Source organism: Labrus mixtus, chromosome 15, assembly GCF_963584025.1.
Source record: "Labrus mixtus chromosome 15, fLabMix1.1, whole genome shotgun sequence".
NCBI lineage: Eukaryota > Metazoa > Chordata > Actinopteri > Labriformes > Labridae > Labrus > Labrus mixtus.
The window spans coordinates 9,230,293-9,244,129 of NC_083626.1; the positions used below are offsets into that span (position 1 = coordinate 9,230,293).

At 47.3% G+C, this 13,837-nt stretch overlaps 1 protein-coding gene across 1 annotated transcript; it reads left to right on the top strand.

Annotated features, from left to right (window-relative positions):
- The first annotated feature begins 634 nt into the window (after positions 1-634).
- On the top strand, positions 635-13,270 carry asxl1 (ASXL transcriptional regulator 1). The gene is made up of 12 exons (XM_061056591.1): positions 635-1,005; positions 4,358-4,440; positions 4,961-4,963; positions 5,695-5,812; positions 5,933-6,122; positions 7,158-7,327; positions 7,474-7,558; positions 7,678-7,844; positions 8,274-8,370; positions 8,741-8,846; positions 9,066-10,146; positions 10,257-13,270. The coding sequence occupies exons 1-12, from the start codon at positions 949-951 to the stop codon at positions 12,825-12,827; spliced, it is 4,728 nt and encodes a 1,575-aa protein (XP_060912574.1). The 5' UTR covers positions 635-948; the 3' UTR covers positions 12,828-13,270.
- Positions 13,271-13,837: the final 567 nt, after the last annotated feature.

Consider the following 13,837-nt stretch of genomic DNA (forward strand, 5'->3'; position numbering starts at 1 on the left):
ACATGCACATTTTATACATGACATATATTTAAGATATAACAGACTCCCAGAAATCCCCCAAATTACAATTAAAAAATCTTGTGTGCACAAGATATCAACTGGTCTCTGCACATTTTTTGGGACTTCGGGGTCTCCACAAGATACAAAAAAATCTCTATTAAACTGTGAAAATGTAATTTGAAAAAATATAACTTTTTTTTGTATATCATTCATTTTAATTTGAGACTTGTGGTTAATACTGCGTACATGGGTTGTGCACCAAACCGTACAGCAGTTGTGCACTTAAATGTGTTTATATGAACTAATTTATATTTTTTTATTTGCAGATTTAAATACCAAATATATCCTATTTCTCCCAGCTGGGCATCAGTTTTACAACACTATGGATTAGAGAAAATATTGTCTTAATGGACTCATGTTTTATCTATGAAGTGGCCGATATATGACATACTTGTGCAGAGGGGAGGAAGCCTGAATCAAAAACTGTGCTCTTCTGATATCAAACATCATTATTTTTTCTGTTTAAATGAGCTACATTTGCATGCACGGGGGCTGCGCGATGTTTTGTTGCATTCCTGCGGAGGGTTTGACCTCTGACCTGGTTGTTGCATTCCTTAGAGGCTTGTCCTGCAGCAGCACACACTCTCAAACACACACACACACACAGCCAGCCAGCCAGCCAGCCAGCCCTGCACTCACACTGCTTCTGTGCTACAGAGAGACGATATGTGTTGAGCTAGCTCCGAAAAGGCACTGCACATAGTAGCGACATATATTAGATACTAGCAGACGCCACAGCATTCTCCCGAGCTACAGGAACGTTTTGTTTTGGCTCCACAAAAGTGAACCTGGAATCGTAGTTAGCCATTTTGCTAAGCAGCTAAGTCGCCATCGTATTGCTTTTTGTAGACACAGAGCAGGCTAGCCGCAGACACAAGCGCAGAGGAAATGAAGGACAAACAAAAGAGAAAGAAGGAGCGGACCTGGGCTGAGGCGGCTCGCATGGTAAAACACTCTTATTTAACGGTTCAACGAGCTGCATGTGAAATAACTTTGTGAATGAATTCATGTGAAACGATGGATCCAGATGTGTTGTTGTGTTTGGACATTCTCCTCACGACCACAGCCTGAGCTATGCTAACCCAATCAGCTAGCTCCTGCTAACCTGTCCAGTTTGCAGGATATATATTTAAATATGTGTGTGTATGTTAAATATAACCAGGGGCCATATCTTTACCTCTGCTGCGCGTCTCTCTGACTGCTGATATAAAAAGTAACACACGTAACATGCTAACGCAGGCTAGCACGCTTAGCATCCACCTCTCCTATTTTAAGCTCTTTGTTTGCTAGGCAACAAGCCTGCTAGCCGAATGCTAATCATCATTCAAGTAACCCGAGTCAAATAATAGCAACGCTAGCCTTACACTGAGAGTGTGTGTGTCTTGTGAACAAATCAGCATATTAAAACGTCACCTCGTTGTTCTCGTAACATGAAAGAAACGCGTATTTAATTGTAATAGTAGCCAATGTTGTTGCCCATAATGCTAGCTGGTGTTAGCACAGCTGAATGCTAACTCAGCTGTCTTGTGGATCCACATTGTGGGCTCGAATGCTAAAGATGGGAAATCAAAGACATCCTGCTGACGGGCATCAATCCACCAGCTCTTTGTCTGAATATTAACGAGCAGAAGATGCATTTTTAAACTAAAAAGGAGTGTTCGTGTGCAAATGTACAAGGCTAACCCTTAAAACGAGCGAGCATTGTTTAATTTACTAAAATGCAGTGTGACTACTTGGCTCTTATGTCGGATAAATCAAACATGATGATTGTGTAAAGATGTTTAAGGTGTGTTTTTTTTTTTAACCACAGTGTTGATCCTCACTGTGGGTGCAGTGTGTTCATTATACTTTACTCTGATTTTGCCAGACAGGCCCATGTGCTTTCTACTCAGATTGTTTGCAGAAAGCAAAACTGAAATCCCAATTTTGATTTTGATGAACTGAAGTCAACATTTACGTCCATGCAGTGCACATGTAGATACATAACAGATGGTTGCAGGGATGCAATGCAACCAATGAATCGTTTCATTATCAATGAATTAACAGATTATTTTGAGATTAAACCAAATGATGCAAGTTTACAAGATTTAAAAAACAAAGATGTGAAAGTGTGCTGTCTTTAGTGACATCCTTTAAGGGCTTAATTTGTCCAACAATAGTTAAAAACCCAACAACTCTTCATTAACGGTCATACACGTTAAAGCAATGCAACAAATCCTCTTAATTAAGAAGCTTGAATCTGCAACTGTTTGACATCATCGCGTGACAGATGACACACAATGAACATATTTCTAAAAATGATTAGGCGTTGTATTTTCTTTCAGACTATTTGTGGACTTATTGTTGTGGAGGTACACGGGTCTGATGCGTAATATTGAATGTTTCATGAACCCTTTATGTGGTTTAAAGAGAAGTTTAAGTCAAGGAAGAGTTGGGTATTTTCAAAAACATATTCTGTGTTATTTCATTTTGTCTTCAAAGGATGAAGGTGAAAGGATTCAGCTTGTTGGTGCTTTTTTTTGGTCGTGGATTCACAGCTGCAGCTCACACAAACTCCTCGACTCTTTTATTTTTTCAAAACAGAGGGTTTCCTCCTCCGTTTAAAAAAAATCCTCTCCACATACACTAAGGTCTCAAAACCATCTTCGTCCACATGAAAACACTAAAACCACCGTTACGGCTGTCATCAGCGCGCCAAGTCAACAAAGATGTCCTTGACATACTAAAATGTTCTCGCCATTCCTCTGCAACGACCATTTCATCTACAAAGTTGTCCAATCAGGTCCCTCTGGTGGTGCTAACAAAACCTCTAACAGCAGTCCAACACCCTACTGTTGAGTTTTGAACATCAAGCCAAGCACTTTAAATACAATATGTACGCCAGAAGAGATGTATGAAAGTCTGATAATTAATGTGTTTCCGTTTATAGCACGACAGTCTTCACATCCTTGTGGCAGATTTCTCTCTTTGTTGAAATTAATTATGATGTTGATTCAAGAGTCCCCTTGTTGGAATTGAAAGAGGGGAGGGGGGTCTTACAGGCTCACACTAGATCATAATAATAAATTAGACTTATATAGCACTTAACAAAGAACAGCAACAAAAGAAAACAACACAAAAAAGAAATAATGTGAAGAGAAGGAGGATGAGAACAGAGTTTGTTAGTGGTTGTTTGTGATGTTGAAGAGGTGAGATTTATTTTAAGGGATTTCTTGAAGGTGGCGAGTGAGGGGGAGTCTCTGATGGTTTTGGGGACTGGGAGCGGCAATGGAGAAGGCCCTACCCCCCCCCCCCCCCCCAGGATTGATGGTTAGTCCTTCATGGGGGGTGCAGGAGGTTTGTGTCAGCAGACTTGAGAGTGCAGAGCGGGAGCATGCCGGTCTAGGATTAAGACTTCTCTTATCATTGCTTTACCACTTTTCTCACACACTGGGTGACATCAACTGTGCAAGTATTGTCGTTGGAAACCACTTTTCAGAGAAGCGCAAAAATTTCAGGATCGGGTTTGCACCTACTTGACTTATTCAGTCCCAACACTGGGCTTCCTGTGGTCACTTCTGAGTATTCATTGAACACCAGCGTTGAATTATTATAACCAGTATGCCTCACTGTGTTGAAGAGACTGACAACCTTTCATGTGCTTAAACAAGAGGGTTTAAGCACAGGACGGGGTAGCCTCCTCCCTGCCTCCCAGCATCCTGTCGACACTTCATATGGCGAAGTTAATGCAGAATCACGCTCAGCAAAGATCCACCCCATTCAGACTGATTCCTAATTGAGCTGCTTGATTCAGTTTGGGGCTGATTTTCAATGTCAGTATCTTTTTCGCTGCCTCCGTAAGCTACGAGGAACATTTTTCCATTCAGACCCTTGACAGAAAAGCAGCTACACGAAAGATGAAACCATTGAAATTTTGCCTTTTATGTCTAAAATGCGAGTGGTGAGTCATCCCCTAATACAAACATAGTCTGATGTCATCTGCAGATATAAGTCTATCATGGATACATCCTTGTCCTCTGCCTAGAGGCACCCGATCAGTATCAAACATAACATGACATGGTGCAATCTTGCATGCTGCTATTCTTTCAATAACCTGAACAGGTAATTTTGTTTGTGATTTTTGTTGAGAAGTTGCTTATTTTTTGAAGGTTTTGATCATATAAAATCATGAGGAGCAATCCGTTTACTCCTTAATTTGAGCAACTTGTTTTTTAGAGCTTGCTGTGTCTTTTCCTCAAATCTTTTCAATGCACTCGCCTTTCCCAGTCCGTGTATTTTAAAGTTGTGTCTTTTCCAGGTGTTGGAGAACTTCTCAGACGCACCCATGACTCCCAAACAAATCCTCCATGTCATCCAGACCAAGGGGCTAAAGGAGATGCGGTAAGAAGCGCGCACACACACACACAAATGCAAACTTTTGTACTGACTGTTTTTATGGAAACGGGTCACCTGCTAGTGTTGCTGCAACATTGCAGCACCACGATCCAGTTACAGATCTTCTCTTGAACCTGATTTCAGTAATGAGGGTTTGAGAATATTTCCTGTAGCCTAGAAATACATAATCCAATAAAGTGCAGTCACACCACAGACTTCATTAGTTGATCATTGAATCCTCCATTAGGCAATTAAAATTCATTTTGAAAAACACTGTCCTTTAAAGGTCACATATCATTCTCCTCTTCAAAAAGTTAAAATAAATCTCAGAGCTCCTCAAAACATGTGTGTGAAGTTTCTTGATCTAAATCCACTCTGGTCCTGTATTTGATCATGTCTATAAACCCCTCTATTTCAGCCCTGCTCAGAACAGGCTGTTTCTGTGTCTGTACCTTTAAATATGTAAATGAGCTGTGTCTGACCACGCCCCCTCTCTGGAAGGGCTTGTCCTATTGTTTACAGTGAGAAGGTAGACTCAGAGGGCAGAACAAACACCTAGCTGTGGGAGTGTCACCCACCTGGGGGAGGGGTTACTGCCCTTTGTGATGTCATGAAGGGAAAATCTCCAAACGGCCTGTTTGAGCACACATTTTCTGAAAAGTGGAGCAGGCAAAAGACGGAGAGGATGGACTTTTCTCATCATTGGGGGGTTTGTAGACAGACTAGAGACACATGTTAGAGTTAGAGAAACATGGGGAAGTGGATTTAGAATAATATGTGACCTTTTAAGTGTTTTTGTCTTTAGAGGTCAGTGAACTGATCACAAGGCAGCACACACATTAACTGAACTTGCTGATCTATGTTGTTCTAACCAAGCTTTTTAACTTCCTTTTACATTACATCGTTTCGTCATGGACCATCCGGCCTGATGCGGACCCAAACAGGAGGTAAGTTGTATTCCTCTGTTTGCACACTTTTTTTTTTACTTCTCTTCTCTGACCACACTCCTTTCCTCTATTCTACACTTGTTCATATTCCTTGAGCCTTAAATGCTTACTCTTGGTAAAATAGACTAGCATGTTTAGGACACTCACGGTTCAGCAAAAGAGAGAGGAGAAATCATGACACAAGTGAAGATGCACAACTCTACACTGACGCGTCTTCAAGCTTCATAACTCTAGTCTAACCTTTGTATCCAGTCCTTTGAGTTTAATTTGAGTATGACCGTGTGTGTGTGTGTGTGTATTTGTTTATGTGCAGCGGCACAGCTCCTCTGGCCTGTCTGGTTACCATGCTGCACTCCCAGGTGAGGGGAGACCGAGTTAAGAACAGCATCTTCTTCAAGCTGCCTGGACGGATGAGCCTGTTTACCCTCAAGGTACTCAAACTAGCACCAAGCTGTTCGATGACATGATGTGAAAGGCCTCCATGTAGCGGTAGATTTAGTACACGACTACAGCAGAAGAAGAGTGTTAACTCTACATTTCACACTCTGTAGAAGAACGCCCTCCAGTGGACAAAGACGACATCAGAGACGGAGACGCGAACAGAGGCCGGCGGAAGCACGGCTGCTTCAGGCTCCAGCACTCATGCAGCGGCTGGTGCCTCAGGCGGACCTGCAGACGCCACCGAGCAGGAGAGCTGCGACTCGACCGAGACCAACGCCGGTGCAAGCGGAGACAATGACGGTAACACTGCAGCACACAACAGTGACCTGTCATCACACATACACCACAGACCTCTCTTTCATAATCCAGAGTCCTTCCAGTCCAGTTTATGGGGAGAAGCCGTTTACGCCCAAGAGTGTTATGGGGAAGCATAGATTCTGAACGGAGGCCTTCCCTATCACCAGCGCTGGTCTTTACCTGGGTTTGGTAGTCTTGACCAAATCCTGCCTCAGACATCTTCTCAACCTGCAGGAGATGGATGAGGTAAAAAAAAAAAAAAAAGTCACCCAGATCCTGAAGCATCTTACCCTACCTAGGAGATAAGTCATCTCCGTTTACAGATGCTACATATTTTTGTAGAATCGTTACTCGGGGTGTGGATTTTAGTACAGGGAGTGTTCTGGTTTCTGTTTGTAGTCTGAGTTGTATCGACCAATCATGCATCAGCAGGCTTCTGAGCATGCAGGGAATTCATTCTGTATTGAGAGCAAAAGCAGGTTAGAATGACATAATGGCGTATCGGCTCCCATCGGCTGCAATCTGAGGACACTTACCGTATCTTTATAAACAGATATCTGCATGCAAGGACAGCGAACAATCTGTTCTAGATCAAACATTTCAACTTCTTGACACGTGTTTAGATTTCCTGACTTCTTATTGAGCCGCCCTCCGTTCAACAAACAAACATTTTAAACTTTTTTTTCCTGGGTCCCTGGTGGTTGGTGAGTGCGCCCAATGTGCGGGAGCTGGAGTCCTTGGGGTCAGGCGGCCTGGGTTGGGGTCCAGCTCGTGGCTCCTTTCCCATATGTCGATCCCCACACTCTCTCTGTCCTATCTCTAAAGTTACAAATCTGTGTCATGATGCTGTTTTATCTTATGACCCGTTAATGACTTTTCTTTATCCTCTATGTTGTTTTCTGCTAAATTCTGTAAACAAAATGGAGGATGTTGGCCAATGCACGTCCTTTCTTGTATGGCTCTCTAAAGTGACTGCACACTTTGAAATGTTTGAGATGCAGTGAAGCTATAAACTTATTTTGTTTCTCTGCATTGAAGCCTCAGTGGATGAGAGCTCGTCCAGCGCCTCCTGCTCCACCGAGCCGCAGCCGACCATCAGTCAGCCTCAGACCCGCCTCAGCAGATCAGCCGGACAGCAGGGACGCACAGAAGCACAGCAGGCCCAACACACTCCACACGCCCAGACCAGACTGAGCCGATCACGACAGGTTAGCACCCGGCAGGTAGACACTGGTTGCTCCATATTATTACTTTAAAGCATGTGTTCATTAGGCAAGAATCAGAGAGAAAATTTGGATGACTCTTTAACATACTGACTTTTTGATTGGCTCTTCCACTGTTTCTGTTCCTACAGTCAGGAAGACAGAGGAAGAAAGCAGTCATGATGCCTCGTGTTGTTCTCACCCCTCTTAAAGTAAACGGAGAGCACGTCCCCTCAGGTACAAATCACTTCTTTTTTTTTTTTTACAGTCAGAATGCAGAGGGTTCACAATGCCTTAAATTCAGCATCAAGTCGATCGACTTTTCAAGTGCAGTTTTTATTTTTCTCTTGTGGCAGGGCCCATGAAGAGGAGTCGAGGAGGAGTCGATGTAGACTTCGAAACACCTGGCTCCATCCTGGTCAACACGAACATCAGAGCTCTCATCAATGTGCGGACCTTCTCAGCCTTCCCCGCTCACTCCCAGCAGCAGCTCCTGCAGCTCCTGCCAGAGGTGGACCGACTGGTATGTGGTCTTTCTCTACTCACAGTTTATCCACTGCTTTGTAAAGACATTGCACACTGTAATGGGATTACCAAATTTACCATTGGAAACCAGGGTCTTGGGGCACTGGTGGTGCAGTGGTCAGTGAGTGCACCCCATGTATGGAGGCTGTAGTCTTCCAAGCAGGCAGCCCAGGTTCAAATCCGAAACAGGCATCATTATCATTCGGTTTTTGTTAGAACTGTATCAAAGTTTAAATTCTGATATCTTAACGGCCTTAATACAGACATGCAAACTGGGAACATTTGGACAATGTAAAGGCTGGTTTAAGAAAAAAAACCTTCAGCTGTATTTTGTCAGATTCTATATTTACTATCTTACTTTTTGGCCACTGGATTGTGCAGGTGTGTTCTTTGTAAAAAAAAAAAAAATGTTTGTCCCTCCCCTCAGGTTGGATCTGATGGCATGGCCCGACTGAGCAGTTCAGCTCTCAACAACGAGTTCTTCACCCACGCTTCCCAGAGCTGGAAAGAGAGGCTGGCTGAGGGTAAGCCATCGGTGCTCGATAGTCAAAAAGCCAAGCTTTACTGAAACCTGGTGACAGGAATGTGTTGACTACTCCCGGAAAGGAACAAGGGATGGAAGAAGCTAAAAGTAATCCAATTGGAATATGATCGACAGGATCATATACGATAAACGTGTAATCAGCTGATAAGCAACAATGTGCCTGTTAGAATGTGCAGAAGAATACAACTAAACAGACTTCTGCGTGGTCCATACACAGATAATATTCTGATGGTAGCACTATCCTAAAACATCACGTATTTCTGCAAAGGAAAGTCAAGCTTGTTTAGAAATGAAACCTGAGTTGCGGAGCTCCTCCTATAAAAACATTCCTATGTGTTTGTTTGGTTTAGGTGAGTTTACCCACGAGATGCAGGTGCGATTCCGACAGGAAATGGAGAAAGAGAAGAAGGTTGAGGCGTGGAAGGAAAAGTTCTTCGAAGAGTATCACGGGCAAAAGTAAGAGCCAACTCCTTTCATCAAAGTTTGACATCAAGCCAGATCAGGCCTGTCATAATTATGTGGTTCATAGTAGTTGTTCTGATGCATGTTGAGCCATTTGTATCGTTTGCCTGCTGACTACATCACAGGAGTATGAGCTACCTTTTAGCCATGGCACTGTGAAATGCAGACAATTGTTTCATGATGTCCTTAAAAACGTTTTTTGTGCACTTTTAGGTCTGGGCTGACAAAAGAGGAGTCCCTTAAACTGACCGCCAGTGAAGCCAGTGACGTTGCAGCCAGTGTGCTGGAAAGTGATGTAGCTGTTGTTGCAACACCGAAGAGACGCAGTGTCGGTCGCAGGAGGAGAGACGGACGGATGAGGAGACGCACACGAGCCGATCTGCGCCGAAGAGCCCGCCGGACCCTCTGTAAGGCCACTCCCCCTGCCCTGCAGGCGACAGAAGCAACTGAAGCCAGTGCTGCTTTGGACATCTCCACAGTCTCTATGGGCTCTCCCTTGTCTGACAACGCGGTGGTTCAAGGCGAGGTGGTGCTGCAGGCTGAGTGTGGTGTGGAGATCCCAGCCGAGAGCACCTCGATCGAGTCGAAGGCCTCTCCTGCTCCAGAGCCGGTCACAATACCAGCCCCCACTCCTACTCCTACTCCCACTCCCACTCCTACTCCCACTCCTACTCCCACTCCCACTCCCACTCCTACTCCTACTCCTACTCCCACTCCCACACCTACTCCCACTCCTACTCCAACACCGACTCCAAGCCCCAGCCCCAGCCCAGCCTCCACCAGCGCCAACGAAGAGCCAGAGGTCACGGCCCGCCTGCTCCCAGAGGAAGCTGCACCTGCTCTGGCTTCCACATCTTCCCCCTCCCCCTCCTCCTCCTCCTCCTCCTCTTCTTCTTCGTCTGCCTCTTCACCAGCCTCCTCACCCTCCTCTCCTTCTGACAGGCAAGGGGCTTTTGCAGCAGGCCTGGACTCTTCCTCCTCCTCCTCAGCCTCGTCCAGTGCTGCAGTTGCAGCCGATCCCTTGGATGACACCGCCTCCGTTGTTACCTCTATCACCGGGGGCACCGCCACCAGCAGCCGTGAGAGCAGCCCTTCAGCCAGCCCCGCCACCACCCCCGTCCCCAGCTCCCAGCTCAAGGAGAAGAGGAGGACCGAGGAGGCTCAGGCCTTTTCCAGCTTTCCCGAAAAGAGGCCGCGGCTGGATGACCGTCAGTCCTTTCGTACCACAATTGACGGTGTCCGCACGGAGAAGCCGCAGCCTACAACAGAAGAGCCCAAGGTGCCGCCAATCCGGGTAAGTATTTATTCCATGAACCCAAAGGTTCAAAGGATCTGTAAATGTCTTTCTTCAGAAATTAGTTTTCATGCAAAGTTTAACCCTCTGTCTTTGTTTCACTGTATCAGATTCAACTGTCCAGGATCAAACCTCCCTGGGTCAAAGGCCACCCCACCTACCAGATCTGCCCAAGGATCGTGCCCCCCGGCGAGGGCTCGCGGCGGTCGGGGACGGGGGGCGCGCGCACCTTGGCGGACATCAAAGCCCGCGCCCAGCAAGCCCGCGCCCAACGCGAGGCCGCTGCTGCTGTTGCAGCCACTAGCGACGGGACAGGGACGGACGGGGTCAGGCTGCGGCCTGCTACTGGGCTACCGGATAGCAGCAATGGACGACGAGCGAGAGAGCATCCAGGACCTATCGAGCCCGGAGGAGGAGGAGGAGGAGGAGGAGGAGGAGGAGGAGGAGGACGAGGAGGAGGAGGAGGAGGAAGTGGAAGAAGGGGAGGTGGTGGGATGGAGGAGCAGGGATCGTCTTCGGGCTCTAATTCGTCTGGAACACAACTACAGCTTCACAATGTAGAGCCTGTGTCCCAGTCTTCTCCGTCGCTGTCCACTACCTCTACCTCAATGTCCCTGGAGCCCCCTCAGACCCCGAGTCCTCCTCCAGAGGAGCTCTCTGTGGGGGCAGAAGATGGAGAGGAGATGGAAGAGGCAAACGTCCGGAGCTCCTTGAACGGTCTCGCAGAGAAGGCAGCGGAGTCCTCCTCTTCAGAGTCGGACTCTGTGTCCAAGTCTTTGACCACCAAGTCGGCCAGGCAGAGCCGGGACCCCGACTCTGCTGCTCCTCCCTCTGAGAGAGCTAACCCATGTCGTGAAAAACCCTCCTTGGTCGCAACCTCAATCCCAGATTCCCTTCCCAGGTTTGGAGCTCAGGGTGTGGACGTTATTCAGACACTTGCCAGCTCCTGTCAGCCCAAAGAGCAGCTGACGGGAAAGGAGGCGGGTCTAGGCGGTGTCATCCAACATGGCTCACATCATGTGGACCCACAGGATATATTCTCTCATTCAGCTACAGAAAGAAAGCAGGCAAATGCATCCTCGCCCCAACATGCGGACTCCTCTGAGAAAGATGACGAGGCTGGGACTCACAGCGACTCAACAGAAACGGCCTCAGACTGCGAGAATGATAATGATAACCACCCCGATGAGGACTGGTGCCCCCAACTGCGCACGCCGAGAAATGGTCAGCTGGTCATCTGCAGCCCTCCTCCTCCTCCTCAGAACCAGCAGCCAGTCATCCACGCCCACGTGTCCAGCCGCCAAGGTCAGACGGTCATTCAGTCCTGCTTCCCCAACGGCCTGCCTAATCCTCCGCACAGCCGACCCCACTCCACAAACGTTGTGGTCAAAATGGAGCCTGGAGAGGATTGTAGAATCTCAAGACAGAGCTCGGCTGAAGACGAGTATCGTGGAGGGTTAAAGTCGGCCATTGCTCACCCGGGCTCCGCTGCCTCCAAGAGACTGGCGAGCTCAGCCAGAGCTGTATCCACTGTGGAGGCCAACAACCCCTTGGTCACTCAGCTGCTACAGGGCAGTCTGCCCTTGGAGAAAGTTCTGCCCACACACTCTGCCAACAGATTAGAGATCAGCCGTTTACCAGGACCGCAACCCAGACCGCCCGTGGCAAGAACCCCAGGGGCACGAGGGAGGTCTGATGTCTCAGCCCAGTCTCCAAGCCTGGATCTGTCTGCAGCATCCCAGAACCACACCAAGTCTCCACCAGGCCGTCCAGTCTCCTGTCTTATGGAGGCCCCGGCTGTGTCCCAGTATCAGTCCCAGCAGGCCCCCGGAGCGGTCCCAGTCATCACCTCCCTGCCCACCTCCTCCTCTACAAGTTCAATCTATAGAAGTAAGTCAGAACTCAGCGCTGTGGAGGCTGCAGCCGTCAAAGACTCTCACGGTCCTCAGGGGCTCAATCCAGATAGACCACAGAACTCCCTTCGCACTCTACATAACGGTCCCTCTCCACCCAAGGCGGACCCCTGTCCCACAGACGTGTTGCCGACTATTAAGATCAACTGGCGTCCACCTCAGTCTCAGCTCCCCCACCCTCACCAACAGCAGCAGTCTCCTGCACCCTCTGTGAAGAGTGAAGTTGGTGCTCGCCCATCTTGCCAGGCTTTCTCCAAATCATCCCCCACCAAACCCCTGAGTGTTACCAAAAAGGAGCCCGGCAGCTCTTTGGACGGCTACTTGAGCGGAGGCGCGATGGAAGGACTCCTCAACATGGAGATGACTTTTGCCAGAATGGCAAAAAAGGAGCACAATAAAGGTCCCTACTCCTCTGGTTCCCCCTCCTCCTCCTCCCCGTCGCCCTCCTCCTCCCTTCCCTTCCATCTGTACGGGAAGCTCCCCAAGCAAGGAGGAGGAGTCAGCTACACAGCAAACGTGTCGGTGATGGATAACGGCGGATTCGCTCGCAGCATGGCGGACAGTGTCCTCCAGCTGCGCCCCCGCTTGACCTCCACCCAGGCCACCCTCAGCATCCAGGCCTTTACTGACAGTGCGACCGAGGAGGTGGCGCTCAAGTGCTCGTGCCGCCTCAAAGCCATGATCATGTGCCAAGGCTGCGGTGCCTTCTGCCATGACGATTGCATCGGGCCCTCCAAACTATGCGTGTCGTGTCTGGTGGTCAGATAGTGTGTTACTTTGCTATCTGTGCTATCAGCATCAGCAGCAGGACTGGGGGGGGCTCAGAGTGTACAGAACACAGGAGGAGCCTGACAGGCAGGATTTGCCTTGTATGATATATTTGGTCTGTATTTTTTGTTGTTGCAGATTTTCAGATTTTTTTTTAGCTGTATTGATATATTATTATTATTATTATTATTATGATTGTTATTATTATTATTATTATTGTTGTTGTTATAATTATTGTGAATTCGGGGCATGATCGATTGTAAATTGTGCCTTTTTTTTGTTTTCTCTCCTCAAAAACATTTACCTCATCTTATCTCGCTCCACCTGTCATCATTCGGTGGCCATCATTGTTTTGGTCCCTTGTCTCCTCAGTGGACAGGGACTTATTCTTGTCTCTTTGCGCAAAGAAGTATTTTTTTAACCATTAAAATGAGTAAATGACATTGTTTCACTGCTTTTGAGTTTTTGCTCTTTTCAACTTTCTTTATGTTCAGTACAATGCAACAAAGGGCCAAACATGGCTGTTTCATGGATCCCACAGATCCTTTAGTCTTAAAATCTGAAATGAAAGGACAAGTGCTCAGTTAAGATATACGTCTTCCCAATAATGACCTTATATGTAAAATAACCTACCTTATAGCCCTTAGTTGCCACCACAACCAAAACAGCATTGCCATCTTCAACAGACCAAGGCTCCACCCCCACAAGCTAACCATTTAGACTAGTCTAATGGGAACCAAGCACCAGGAAACTACCGGGTTTGTCAAGTGGCAACCTCCCTTCGCTGGTGTTTCGCCCACTTAGTCTCACAACACCTTGGGAATGCTGGACAGTGAGCTCTGGCGTCAAAGAGCCTTCTCCCTCCATGCTAGTTCTCACTGCCCACCATACCCACTCGCAGGACTTCTATATATTACCTACTTTACCACATGACCATCAAAGACCAAACAGTATTGCCACCTTCAACAGACCCAGGCTCCGTCCATGCAAGCTCCAGGAAGTGACAAAAC